This window comes from Procambarus clarkii, chromosome 13, assembly GCF_040958095.1.
Source record: "Procambarus clarkii isolate CNS0578487 chromosome 13, FALCON_Pclarkii_2.0, whole genome shotgun sequence".
Lineage (NCBI taxonomy): Eukaryota > Metazoa > Arthropoda > Malacostraca > Decapoda > Cambaridae > Procambarus > Procambarus clarkii.
In genome coordinates this window covers 43,970,334-43,985,553 of record NC_091162.1, presented here as the reverse complement: position 1 = coordinate 43,985,553, position 15,220 = coordinate 43,970,334, and the positions used below count along the sequence as shown (strand labels likewise).

Sequence of the window (15,220 nt, the reverse complement as noted above, 5' to 3'; positions counted from 1 at the left end):
ATGGCCTACAGAGACATTAGAAAGAACTTTTTCAGCGTCAGAGTAGTTAGTAAATGGAATTCACTAGGAAGTGATGTGGTGGATGCTAACTCCATTCACAATTTCATATGTAGATATGATGAAGCTCGAGAAGCTCAGGAATCTGTACACCAGAAGATTGACGGTTGAAACGTGTGGCCAAGAGGCAAAGCTCATCCCCTTCAAACAAAATTAGGTGAGTACAATTATTTGACAACTAGGTGAATACAACTAGGTGACAACTAGGTGAGTACACACACTCACACGCATATACACACACACAAACACACACATAGTTGTCCTATAGTTGGGGCCCTGATAGCTGAGTGGACAGCGCTCTGGACTTGTAATTCTAATGTCCGGGCTCTATCCCCTGTGATGTCAGAAACAACGTGGCAGAGTTTCTTTCACCCTGATGCACCTATGCACCTGTTACCTAGCAGTAAATAGGTACCTGGGAGTTAAATAGCTGATACGGGCTTTTTCCTGGGGGTGCGTGTGGGGGGGGGGAGGGGCGGAACAGTCGATTGATTGACAATTGAGAGGCGGGCAGAAAAAGATCAGAGCTTAACTCCCCCCCCCCCCCCCCCCCGCCGATAAGCACAACTAGGTGAATACACATACACACACACACACAAACATGACAGACATAACATGGCAGTTAACACTGTAATTGAGAGGGAAGCCTCTGCTGCCTGTAGAAATCGATCCCATCTGCTCTTCATAGGGAGAATTCAATCACGGAAAGATAGACTTGGAGAGCAAGGAAACCTCATGGAGGGAAATAAACAAGAAGAACTAAACTATTGGACGTTGCGACAAGAAATGTTTTAAGCCAGCATGTCAGGGGACCCACAAGAATGAGAGGCAACGATGAACCAGCGAGACTCGACCTAGTCTTCACTCTGAACGACTCCGACATAAGGGAAATCGGTTTAGAGACCGCAGTAGGAATGAGCGATCACAGTGTACTGACGTTTGAGTATCTGGTCGAAGAACGGTTAATGTGTTCAAGGAGGTGACCAGAAAACAAGAGGCCGGAATTCCGAAAAGGAATTTCTATGAGCAGATTAGGAAATTCCTAACTGATATAACGTGGGAAACAAAGCTCAGAGGAAAGACTGCCCAAGACATGATGGGCTACATCAGGCAGAAGTGCAAGGAGGGAGCAGACAAGTTTGTCTCAGTTTGTTTGTCTAACTCTTTGTTTCCTTTGGTATAGCCATGCCCTAATCCAACTTAATATATCACCCCCAATACCATGAGCCTCTATCTTTTTTATAAGACTTTCATGTGGCACTGCATCAAAATCTTTGCTAAAGTCAAGGTACACCACATCACAACCTTTACCACTATGTGGGTGGGAAAGAGAATAGGTTGACTAATGTGTACACATTCTAAATATCTCAAAAAAAGTTTCTAAAACTGTTGGCATTCTTTCTAAGATCAGATATCATGTCACTGCCCTGGTGACGCTCTATTACTCTCTCATCTATCCTTATCTCAATTATGGTATTTGTGCTTGCAGTTCTTCTACTACACAAAATCATTTACGTCCTCTAATTATTCAACACAAAGCTGCTATTAGAACAATATCTAACTTTGGCCCAAGACAGCACTCGGTACCCTTACTCAAATCTCTGAATATGTTAGATATTAAGTCACTGCACATCCTCTCATGCGTACTCTATATATTTAAAACTCTGAACTGCAATGTCAATCCTGACCTTAGAAGTTTCCTAGAAGGTTGTAACAGAACTCATGGGCATCACACCAGAAACAAATACCTATTTGATATTCCAAGAGTGCGCCTTAATCAAACGAGAAATGCTCTACAAATCAAGGGACCCAGAATGTGGAATGACCTCCCAAATCATGTCAAAGGCTGTACCTCTCCCAACCAGTTTAAGAGAAAAACCAAGTGCTACTTAATTAACTCCATGTAACCTACCTTACCCCCTAAATGTCAACCCATGTCTTGCTTTTGTTAAACAATGCTGTTTGTTCTCCAACTTGTACAATTGCTTAATTCGGCCATGTTCCACCTTTTTTATTTTGTATTCCTTTTTTCAACACAATTTATCCCTAATCCCAATTACTATTAAGTTTTAGTCTAAGCGTTTTTCTTTTCCCTTCACTCTGCCCGAAACGCTATGAGTATTAGTGGCTTTAGGTATTGTATGTACTAGTTCTATCTATAAATCTAACATTATATTTGTAAATCAACTATGTATGTACTTTTCCTGAATAACAATTTATTTATTTATTATTTATTACTATCAACTGCCTCAACTATGCTGGAATAAAATGATAGCAATTTTTTTTTAAATTAACGGCCATTTGTAAAACCAAGTTGTGAATCATTTATTAATTTATGTTTTCTTGTTTTATGTTTTTGCAATTATCGATTCAAGTAACTTTCCCAAAATAGACGTACGGCTAATTGGCCGATAGTTTGACACAAGTGATCTGTCTCCTTTTTTTTTTTTAAATTGATACCGCATTAGCAACCTTTCACGACACTGCCACTCTGCCTGACTAATGATTTGTTAAATATGGTACACAATGGCCGGCCGCAAAGCTCCTCTTTGCATTCTTTATGCACCCTGACAAACACTTCGTCTGGCACTGGGAACTTGTTTTGCTTGAGTTTCACTCTTTGTTTAATAACATCCTCTCTGGCAACTCAAACTGCTAAACTAGTCAACCTATTCTCTTCTCTATCCACATAGACTTGTTTAGCTGAAGGCATAATGTTAAGTTCCCCCTTTGTAAATACAGAGATAAAATATTTATTAAAAATACTACTCATCTCTTCGTCATTATCAGTTATATGACCTGTCTCAGTTTTAAATGTACCTATCGTTTCCCTAATCTTTGTTCCATATAACTGAAAAAAAAATCTTTAGGATTTGTCTTTGCTAAACCGAACTGAACCGGACGACATTAGAAGAAAAAGGGAGCGGGGATATATGATAACAGTATACAAAATACTTAGGGGGTTGACAGAGTGGAAACAGACGAACTGTTCACACGGAATACCAACAGAACAAGGGGAAAAGGGTGGAAGCTGGAAACTCAGATGAGTCATAGAGATCTTAGAAAGTTTTCTTTTACCGTGAGAGTAGTGAGGGAAATGGAATGAACTAAAGGAGCACATTGTGGAAGCAAACACTATTCATAGCTTTAAAACTAGGTATGCTAGAGAAGTAGGACAAGAGTCATTGCTGTAAACAACCGAAGGCTAGAAAGGTGTGATCCAAGAGCCAATGCTCGTTTCTGCAGGCTCAAATAGGTGAGTACACACACACATACATACATTATAATGTCCACTAAGGCAGTGGACATCGACTTATAAACCGAAACAAATTATTACATAGTTTTTAATCTTTTAACATATTAGTTAAAGACGCAGCAGTTTACTCACCGATTCTGAAATTAGCAGTTTGCGTCATCATGTCAACGAGAGTGTGCTGGTCCGGGGTGGTGAAAAACTTTCTTTTTAATGTATCTTGTTTCTTGAAGGCGGTCAGCCAAAGGCCCTTGAAGTAGGCAGCGTTCACCAGCACCATCGGCACATCTCTGACGTCGGCGGCGGTCACCAGGACTGGGATCTTGCCCCGCGTTGTCTTGCTAACGAACTGGTTGATTGTTTCAGCTGATGCAGCCGCCTGTCAACATAAGCTCGCAGTTGACTACACACAGGAAGGTAAAGTTTATCTCAGACAAATGAGAGATAATTTGGACTAATTGGCAAGTAGAAAAATAACTTTTTGAACACAAAATATTAAAGAAACTACCAAAATGCAGGTTCTTCAATTTTGTATGAAAAGTGTTGGACAGTAGATAATGCTACGGTACAAGAATGGTAGTCCTAGTTGCACTACCTCTGTGGATAGTAGTTGATGTTACAGAACAACACTGGTAGTCCTGTCTGTCATGAATTAATTGTTTTTCGACTACCTAACCTAACCTAACCTAACTTTTTCGGCTACCTAACCTAACCTATAAAGATAGGTTAGGTTAGGTTAGGTAGAGTTGGTTAGGTTCGGTCATATATCTACGTTAATTTTAACTCCAATAAAAAAATTGACCTCATACATAATGAAATGGGTAGCTTTATCATTTCATAAGAAAAAATTTGAGAAAAAATATTAATTCAGGAAAACTTGGCTTAATTGGGAAATCGGCAAATATCCAGCATTACAGCTGTAATGCTGGATATATCGGGAGTTCCATTCGGAACTTTAAGATTAGGATACTTGAGCACCGGGGATTATCTTTTAGGACTGGATTACCATTGTCTAAACCAGCATTTTCGGAGATTAGAAACCATTGTTATGAGTTTAATCATTCTCTGCTGGAATCTGATTTTAAAATTCTGGACACTTGTATGAATGGCCAGTCAGATTTGAGAGTAATGGAATCCTTATATATAAAGGAGCTGCGGCCTCTGTTAAATAGCAACCTTTCAGCTGTTCAATTGTACACTGTATAGTAGGCCCTGTAATTTGATTTATAATTCATTTTGGTAGTTTAATTTTATTATAATTTTGTTTAGTTTACCATGTCTTTGCCCTTTCTTACTTATTTCAAGTCTTGACATTGTACATTAATATAATCTTTTATTTATGATATATAATACATTTTTTGGTATTTAATTTTATTTAATATTTGAGTTTTTTATAAGATTTTGGTTAGTACTTTATAATTGTCGTTTATTTTGTTTGTATTTTACATACATTTTTCGTAGATTTGTAGTCATTATATAAATATTTGTTATATTGTTTAGTATCTATGTGTTAGGTATCAAGTTTCACTTCTGATCACTTCACGTAAGTTTAATAGAATGGATTGTTTTAGTAGTTATAAATTTTATCTTGTAGTTTAATGGATTTTTAAATTAGCTTTAATATATGTGACAGTTAATAAGTTTTATTTGTATTGATCACTTTCAGTGCGCTTAAGTGTTTTGTTTTTTAAGCATTTCCCTTTCTTTGATAGGCAATTATATTCAGTATGAGTTCTTTGTTTACCAGCTATTTGATTGTGATTTCTGTTTTTTCTTTTAGATCTGATGATGAATACGAGAAGTATTCGAAACGTTATGCATTTTAAAGTAAAGAATCTGAAACAAGATGTTCAGTATATCCCTGGTTTTCCTATTCATCTTAAAATTAAGATTCCCGAAGGGAACATCTATCATATATATATATATATATATATAATATATATATATATATATATATATATATATATATATATATATATATATATATATATATATATGTTGTACCTAGTAGCCAGAACGTCGTACTCGGGCAACTATGTAAGTCCCGATTTGCCTAATAAGCCAAGTTTTCCTGAATTTATATATTTTTCAATATTTTTTTCTTATGAAATGATAAAGCTATCCATTTCATTATGTATGAGTTAACTTTTTTTAAATTTGAGTTAAAACTAACGTAGATATATGACCGAACCTAACCAACCCTACCTAACCTAACCTAACCTATCTTAACCTAACCTAAACTAACACAATTAAGTCAATGATTTATGTTCTTAATATAATATAATAATAATAATTCAAATAAACTAATTCGAAACAATTTATTGAAAATAAAGAAAATCACTCGGCCTATTAGGCAAATCAGGCCCTGCATAGTAGGCCGAGAAGTGTGTTCTGGCTACTAGGTACGACATATATATATATATATATATATATATATATATATATATATATATATATATATATATATATATATATATATATCGCAATTATTATATATATATATATATATATATATATATATATATATATATATTATATAAATATCGCAATTATTGCTATATATAATCAATAAAGCAATAATTTAACACGTATGGCACTTGGAGATATTAATAGGAGCTGCCTCATATGGGCCAATAGGCCATCTACAGTTACCTTCTTTCTTATAATTCCTTTCCTCCACTTATTTTTGGTGGTCAGGTGTCTGCCCAGGCGGATATAAAGGTCTGATCAGCAATCTTATCTTCATTCTACTTTGCTCTGATGAAGGCGAATTAGCCGAAAACGCGTTAAGCATTTTTATTTTTCACATGTGGTTATTCTGCATACTTGGATCAGTGTTTTTGTGATCATTGTTGCATTTATATATATATTTTTAGAACCGGGCCCGGTTCTCTTCTGCCTATTTATGTCCAGTACTCGACCTGTAAAACCACACCTTCTGAAGATGTATTAATATACGAAAGTTCTTAAGGAAATTCCTGTTTCAATTTTCCTCCGTAGTCTGACACTATCTCATTTTTAATCACGTGTTTATTTTTCATGATTTACACACATATATATAATGTATAAATCACTAACAGCACACACTGGTTAAGCGGCGAAAAGATGGCCGTAAAGCATTGATCACCATTATTAACTGACGACAATGTAGATCGTAGGCATAATATTTTTTGTTTTGCTTCAAGGGGGAAACAGGAGATGGGAGCTGCCAGGTGTTTAGGGTGGGGTGGGAGGTGTGGGGGTTGGGTGGGACGGGGGTGTGAGAGAGATATTAACACGTGCAAGGGCATGAGTAGTCATTACGGTTACCACACCAGGTATGAGAAGGCGATGGTGTGTAAGGAGGGCATAGTTGTGGTTTCTTCAGGAGCCCACCTGAAGAAGGGAGGGGGTCACGCCGTACTGTGAGGTACTTATCCAGTTTCTATACAAGTAAGCTAACTTTTTCTTCTGTCTTTAACTGTTCTACTACTAGTACTAGTACAATCCCTAGTCATTTATTCCTCTGTCTTTTATTCCTCTATTTTAATATTATTCTCTCTTCATACACACTCTCTACCTAAATATTCTAATCTTACATCTTCATACTTTGGTTCGTCTATGCACTCACCTATCTCTTACCTCAAAATGGAACCTGCTAGCCGCTGTACACTTCCCCCTCTAAAAATGGAACCTCATACCCGCTGTACAATCTACGAAAAAATTATTCTTTCACTAAACAATCCTATTGACATTTTTTTTTTTTAATTTCAACACTTTCCAACAGTTATCATTCTCCCCTTTCCATCATCATCAATGTCCTCATTATCATTATCATGCAACATAGACTAAAGTTGTGCAACATGCAGTGCAACATATGTTGCACAGGACTCCATGCCCGGTTCTAGTCCTCAATTCTCCGACTGTCATGTAGATTACTGTATGTATTTTAGCAGCGAGGAGGTCACTAAGAGGTCACAGGTCATGCAGCTTATTGCGTGTACAAATTAAGAACATATCCAACCTGACTGAAGTCGATAATCTGCACTTCTTTACGTAGGACGTCCTTGACACACTCCCGGAGGGTGACGTTATTGTCCATATACACTTTGTTGGCCAAGTCTATCACATACTCGCTGGTGTTGGCTTGTCTCTCCGCATACCTGCACGGTCGTCACGTACTTATGATAAATTCATATAAACACATATATAAGGAATATATATTATACAACAAACAAAAAACAAAAAAATGTTCAAGTTCATTTATATATATATATAAATGTTTATATATATATATATATATATATATATATATATATATATATATATATATATATATATATATATATATATAAGCCTATACTTGCATAAACCACAAGTGAAGATTAATAATCTTTGGACAACACCCACCAGTGGGACTCGAACCCAGAAAGCACAACTACCTTCCAGTAGCTGCCATAACTAGTATGCTTTAACCCACTACACCATCAGACCCTACAAAGAAGTAGAGAGTTCGAGATATATATACATCCCAAACATCTCCACTTCCCGAGGGCACCAGATGAGTGTGGGGTTAGTCTGCATTTTTCGTCAAGCCACTGTCAATGTGAGGGAACTCGTGTCCAGCTTATAAGCCTATACTTGCATAAACCACAAGTGATGATTAATAATCTTTGGACAACACCCACCAGTGGGACTCGAACCCAGAAAGCACAACTACCTTCCAGTAGCTGCCATAACTACTATGCTTTAACCCACTACACCATCAGACCCTACAAAGAAGTAGAGAGTTCGAGATATATATACATCCCAAACATCTCCACTTCCCGAGGGCACCAGATGAGTGTGGGGTTAGTCTGCATTTTTCGTCAAGCCACTGTCAATGTGAGAGAACTCGTGTCCAGCTTATAAGCCTATACTTGCATAAACCACAAGTGAAGATTAATAATCTTTGGACAACACCCACCAGTGGGACTCGAACCCAGAAAGCACAACTACCTTCCAGTAGCTGCCATAACTAGTATGCTTTAACCCACTACACCATCAGACCCTACAAAGAAGTAGAGAGTTCGAGATATATATACATCCCAAAATGGTGTAGTGGGTTAAAGCATACTAGTTATGGCAGCTACTGGAAGGTAGTTGTGCTTTCTGGGTTCGAGTCCCACTGGTGGGTGTTGTCCAAAGATTATATATATATATATATATATATGTCGTACCTAGTAGCCAGAACTCACTTCTCAGCCTACTATGCAAGGCCCGATTTGCCTAATAAGCCAAGTTTTCATGAATTAATGTTTTTTCGTCTACCTAACCTACCTAACCTAACCTAACCTAGCTTTTTTTGGCTACCTAACCTAACCTTACCTATAAAGATAGGTTAGATTAGGTTAGGTAGGGCTGGTTAGGTTCGGTCATATATCTTCGTTAATTTTAACTCCAATAAAAAAAAATTGACCTCATACATAGTGAAAAGGGCAGCTTTATCATTTCATAAGAAAAAAATTATAGAAAATATATTAATTCAGGAAAACTTGGCTTATTAGGCAAATCGGGCCTTGCATATTAGGCTGAGAAGTGAGTTCTGGCTATTAGGTACGACATATATATATATATATATATATATATATATATATATATATATATATATATATATATATATATATATATGAAGGCAGGCGTCCGCTTTCTAATGTGAGTATACTTACAGTCGGTCGAGAGCCTTATAGGTGGCCAGAGTGTGTGCAGCGTCACGCAGATGCAGAGTCTCCTGCAGCTGCTGGCGGGTCCTGCCACCAGACCCAAAGTAGGCCAGGACGAGGGCGTTCCAAATGCTGTAAGGGGAGAAGAAGAAGTTTCCCGGGGTGTTGGGTGGGTTGAACTGCTTGAAGAGGTCAAGGCTGAAGGGAGTGATCTTTTCCAGGTCAGGGGTTGGGGGCAGGGGTAGGTGGTCGTTGTCTGAGACACATTGAGGCCGGGCCACACTCACCAGCGTCACCACCAGCACCGCTCCACGCCACACTTGCCTCATTCTGTGGACAAGTGCACTAAAGCAGAGTTAATTTGTTCTGAATCATTATCAATATTGGTATAATTATCCTGCTGAAAAAATCGTTCAAAAAATCGTCGAACAATAAACATGGAAAGATTAAGTGATCTAGTATTTCTTCACAATATTGATGATATAAGATATGCGTAGAATTTAAAATATCTCAAAGAAAATTAATAATAGTCACAATGCTGTCATGTTTAAGGACATGTGCTGTAAAGAAAATCTGCTCCCCATCTATATATATATATATATATATATATATATATATATATATATATATATATATATATATATATATATATATATATATGTAATTACTCAAATGTAATGCCACATCACCCTTCCCACCTCACTCAAATGTAGATATAAAATCAGGGAAACGCAAGTTCTAATCAGTTGTGTATTTGTGAAGTCTTTGAAAATGTAATAAGTTTTACGAAACGCGCCCGTGTCGCGTCAGACTAGAAATAAAAAATGAATTTTGGAGAAGTGATTTTTGATTTACCTCCAACAGTGAAGCATAATGTACGAAAGATTATATATATATATATATATATATATATATATATATATATATATATATATATATATATATATATATATATATATATTATTAAATATGACCGAAAAAGTAAGATTAATAATTCTAACACGAATTTTCTCAATCTTTCGTACATTATGCTTCACTGTTGGAGGTAAATCAAAAATCACTTCTCCAAAATTCATTTTTTATTTCTAGTCTGACGCGACACGGGCGCGTTTCGTAAAACTTATTACATTTTCAAAGACTTCACAAATACACAACTGATTAGAACTTGCGTTTCCCTGATTTTATATCTACATTTGAGTGAGGTGGGAAGGGTGATGTGGCATTACATTTGAGTGAGGTGGGAAGGATGATGTGGCATTAACACAAGACAGAACACTAGAGGATATTAATAGGGTATTAAAAGTATCAACACAAGACAGAACAGAAACAATGGGGATTGAATAGAAGTGTTTGTAGAAAGCCTATTGGTCCATATTTCTTGATGCTTCTATATTGGAGCGGAGTCTTGAGGTGGGTAGAATATAGTTGTGCAATAATTGGCTGTTGATTGCTGGTGTTGACTTCTTGATGTGTAGTGCCTCGCAAACGTCAAGCCGCCTGCTATCGCTGTATCTATCGATGATTTCTGTGTTGTTTACTAGGATTTCTCTGGCGATGGTTTGGTTATGGGAAGAGATTATATGCTCCTTAATGGAGCCCTGTTGTTTATGCATCGTTAAACGCCTAGAAAGAGATGTTGTTGTCTTGCCTATATACTGGGTTTTTTGGAGCTTACAGTCCCCAAGTGGGCATTTGAAGGCATAGACGACGTTAGTCTCTTTTAAAGCGTTCTGTTTCGTGTCTGGAGAGTTTCTCATGAGTAGGCTGGCCGTTTTTCTGGTTTTATAGTAAATCGTCAGTTGTATCCTCTGATTCTTGTCTGTAGGGATAACGTTTCTATTAACAATATCTTTCAGGACCCTTTCCTCTGTTTTATGAGCTGTGGAAAAGAAGTTCCTGTAAAATAGTCTAATAGGGGGTATAGGTGTTGTGTTAGTTGTCTCTTCGGAGGTTGCATGGCTTTTCACTTTCCTTCTTATGATGTCTTCGATGAAACCATTGGAGAAGCCGTTATTGACTAGAACCTGCCTTACCCTACAGAGTTCTTCGTCGACTTGCTTCCATTCTGAGCTGTGGCTGAGAGCACGGTCGACGTATGCGTTAACAACACTCCTCTTGTACCTGTCAGGGCAGTCGCTGCTGGCATTTAGGCACATTCCTATGTTTGTTTCCTTTGTGTAGACTGCAGTGTGGAAACCTCCGCCCTTTTCCATGACTGTTACATCTAGAAAAGGCAGCTTCCCATCCTTTTCCGTCTCGTAAGTGAAACGCAGCACGGAACTCTGCTCAAATGCCTCCTTCAGCTCCTGCAGATGTCTGACATCAGGTACCTGTGTAAAAATGTCGTCAACATACCTGCAGTATATGGCCGGTTTCAAGTTCATGTCGACTAAGACTTTTTGCTCGATGGTACCCATGTAGAAGTTTGCAAACAGGACACCTAGGGGAGAACCCATGGCGACCCCATCTACTTGCTTATACATGTGCCCATCCGGGCTCAAGAAGGGTGCCTCTTTAGTACAAGCTTGGAGTAGTTTCCTCAGAATACTTTCTGGCATGTCAAGAGGAGTACAGGCTGGATCACGATACACTCTGTCGGCTATCATTCCGATTGTCTCGTCCACAGACAAGAATCAGAGGATACAACTGACGATTTACTATAAAACCAGAAAAACGGCCAGCCTACTCATGAGAAACTCTCCAGACACGAAACAGAACGCTTTAAAAGAGACTAACGTCGTCTATGCCTTCAAATGCCCACTTGGGGACTGTAATCTCCAAAAAACCCAGTATATAGGCAAGACAACAACATCTCTTTCTAGGCGTTTAACGATGCATAAACAACAGGGCTCCATTAAGGAGCATATAATCTCTTCCCATAACCAAACCATCGCCAGAGAAATCCTAGTAAACAACACAGAAATCATCGATAGATACAGCGATAGCAGGCGGCTTGACGTTTGCGAGGCACTACACATCAAGAAGTCAACACCAGCAATCAACAGCCAATTATTGCACAACTATATTCTACCCACCTCAAGACTCCGCTCCAATATAGAAGCATCAAGAAATATGGATCAATAGGCTTTCTACAAACACTTCTATTCAATACCCATTGTTTCTGTTCGGTCTTGTGTTGATACTTTTAATACCCTATTAATATCCTCTAGTGTTCTGTCTTGTGTTAATGCCACATCATCCTTCCCACCTCACTCAAATGTAATGCCACATCACCCTTCCCACCTCACTCAAATGTAGATATAAAATCAGGGAAACGCAAGTTCTAATCAGTTGTGTATTTGTGAAGTCTTTGAAAATGTAATAAGTTTTACGAAACGCGCCCGTGTCGCGTCAGACTAGAAATAAAAAATGAATTTTGGAGAAGTGATTTTTGATTTACCTCCAACAGTGAAGCATAATGTACGAAAGATTGAGAAAATTCGTGTTAGAATTATTAATCTTACTTTTTCGGTCATATTTAATAATATATGTCTACAGGAAAGACTGCTACCAAAATATACTAATATATATATATATATATATATATATATATATATATATATATATATATATATATATATATATAAGAATGAGGTGATTTGGTAAAATGCTATGCCCAAGATTACTATCCGAGTGCCGGCGGTGGGGTGGTTCAAATAGCCTCGGCTATCACCTCATTAGTCCGGTCGTGATGGTCAAGTGGATTAAGGCGTCTTGTACATACCAGTTGCGTTGCTCCTGGGAGTATGGGTTCGAGTCACTTCTGGGGTGTGAGTTTTCAGTTGCATATTGTCCTGGGGACCATTCAGGCTTGTTTGCATTTGTGTTCCTCACGTGTGCCCCAAAGAATGAGGTGATTTGGTAAAATGCTATGCCCAAGATTACTATCCGAGTGCCGGCGGTGGGGTGGTTCAAATAGCCTCGGCTATCACCTCATTAGTCCGGTCGTGATGGTCAAGTGGATTAAGGCGTCTTGTACATACCAGTTGCGTTGCTCCTGGGAGTATGGGTTCGAGTCACTTCTGGGGTGTGAGTTTTCAGTTGCATATTGTCCTGGGGACCATTCAGGCTTGTTTGCATATATATATATATATATATATATATATATATATATATATATATATATATATATATATATATATATATATATATATATATATATATATATATACATATGTCATACCTAGTAGCCAGAACGCACTTCTTGGCCTACTATGCAAGGCTCGACTTGCCTAATAAGCCAAGTTTTCCTGTTTTAAACATTTTTCATTTTTTTTTCTTATGAAATTATAAAGCTATCCATTTCATTGTGTATGAGATAATTTTTTTCAAATCTGAGTTAAAAATAACGTAGATATATGACCGATTCTAACCAACCCTACCTAACCTCTCTTTATAAGTTAGGTTAGGTTAGGTAGTCGAAAATACATTAATTCATGAAAACTTGGCTTATAAGGCACCAGAATGCACTTCTCAGCCTACTATGCAAGGAACGATTTGCCTAATAAGCCAAGTTTTCATGAATTATTATATTTTCTCTAATTTTTTTTTATGAAATGATAAAGCTACCCATTTCATTATGTATGAGGTCAATTTTTTTATTGGAGTTAAAATTAACGTAGATATATGACCGAACCTAACCAACCCTACGTAACCTAACCTAACCTATCTCTATAGGCTAGGTTAGGTTAGGTAGCCGAAAAAGTTAGGTTAGGTTAGGTTAGGTAGTCGAAAAAACATTTATTCATGAAAACTTAGAATATTAGGCAAATCGGGCCTTGCATAGTAGGCAGAGAAGTGCGTTCTGGCTACTAGGTACGACATATATATATATATATATATATATATATATATATATATATATATATATATATATATATATATATATATCGTACCTAGTAGCCAGAATGCACTTCTCAGCCTACTATGCAAGGCCCGATTTGCCTAATAAGCCAAGTTTTATATATATATATATATATATATATATATATATATATATATATATATATATATATATTATTAAATATGACCGAAAAAGTAAGATTAATAATTCTAACACGAATTTTCTCAATCTTTCGTACATTACGCTTCACTGTTGGAGGTAAATCAAAAATCACTTCTCCAAAATTCATTTTTATTTCTAGTCTGACGCGACACGGGCGCGTTTCGTAAAACTTATTACATTTTCAAAGACTTCACAAATACACAACTGATTAGAACTTACGTCTCTCTGATATTATATCTACATTTGAGTGAGGTGGGAAGGATGATGTGGCATTAACACAAGACAGAACAGGGGATATTAATAGGGTATTAAAAGTATCAACACAAGACAGAACAGAAAACAATGGGTATTGAATAGAAGTGTTTGTAGAAAGCCTATTGGTCCATATTTCTTGATGCTTCTATATTGGAGCGGAGTCTTGAGGTGGGTAGAATATAGTTGTGCAATAATTGGCTGTTGATTGCTGGTGTTGACTTCTTGATGTGTAGTGCCTCGCAAACGTCAAGCCGCCTGCAATCGCTGTATCTATCGATGATTTCTGTGTTGTTTACTAGGATTTCTCTGGCGATGGTTTGGTTATGGGAAGAGATTATATGTTCCTTAATGGAGCCCTGTTGCTTATGCATCGTTAAACGCCTAGAAAGAGATGTTGTTGTCTTGCCTATATACTGGGTTTTTTGGAGCTTACAGTCCCCAAGTGGGCATTTGAAGGCATAGACGACGTTAGTCTCTTTTAAAGCGTTCTGTTTTGTGTCTGGAGAGTTTCTCATGAGTAGGCTGGCCGTTTTTCTGGTTTTATAGTAAATCGTCAGTTGTATCCTCTGATTTTTGTCTGTAGGGATAACGTTTCTATTAACAATATCTTTCAGGACCCTTTCCTCCGTTTTATGAGCCGTGGAAAAGAAGTTCCTGTAAAATAGTCTAATAGGGGGTATAGGTGTTGTGTTAGTTGTCTCTTCAGAGGTTGCATGGCTTTTTACTTTCCTTCTTATGATGTCTTCGATGAAACCATTGGAGAAGCCGTTATTGACTAGAACCTGCCTTACCCTACAGAGTTCTTCGTCGACTTGCTTCCATTCTGAGCTGTGGCTGAGAGCACGGTCGACGTATGCGTTAACAACACTCCTCTTGTACCTGTCGGGGCAGTCGCTGTTGGCATTGAGGCACATTCCTATGTTTGTTTCCTTAGTGTAGACTGCAGTGTGGAAACCTCCGCCCTTTTCC

General features: G+C 37.5%; 1 protein-coding gene across 4 annotated transcripts in view; it reads right to left on the bottom strand.

Annotated features, from left to right (window-relative positions):
- Nucleotides 1-15,220, bottom strand: part of LOC138364293 (leukocyte elastase inhibitor-like) — a 77,828-nt gene that overhangs the window by 33,542 nt on the left and 29,066 nt on the right. For 2 of the 4 annotated variants that reach the window (XM_069323884.1, XM_069323882.1), the window contains exons 2-4: nucleotides 8,998-9,321; nucleotides 7,314-7,452; nucleotides 3,446-3,689 (exon numbers count right to left, since the gene is read on the bottom strand). In XM_069323884.1, the coding sequence (XP_069179985.1) occupies nucleotides 3,446-3,689; nucleotides 7,314-7,452; nucleotides 8,998-9,320 (706 nt within the window). In that variant the 5' untranslated portion in view covers nucleotide 9,321. Of the gene's footprint in view, nucleotides 1-3,445; nucleotides 3,690-7,313; nucleotides 7,453-8,997; nucleotides 9,337-15,220 lie in introns of all 4 variants that reach the window. The other 2 variants (XM_069323883.1, XM_069323885.1) reach the window with 1 other exon arrangement.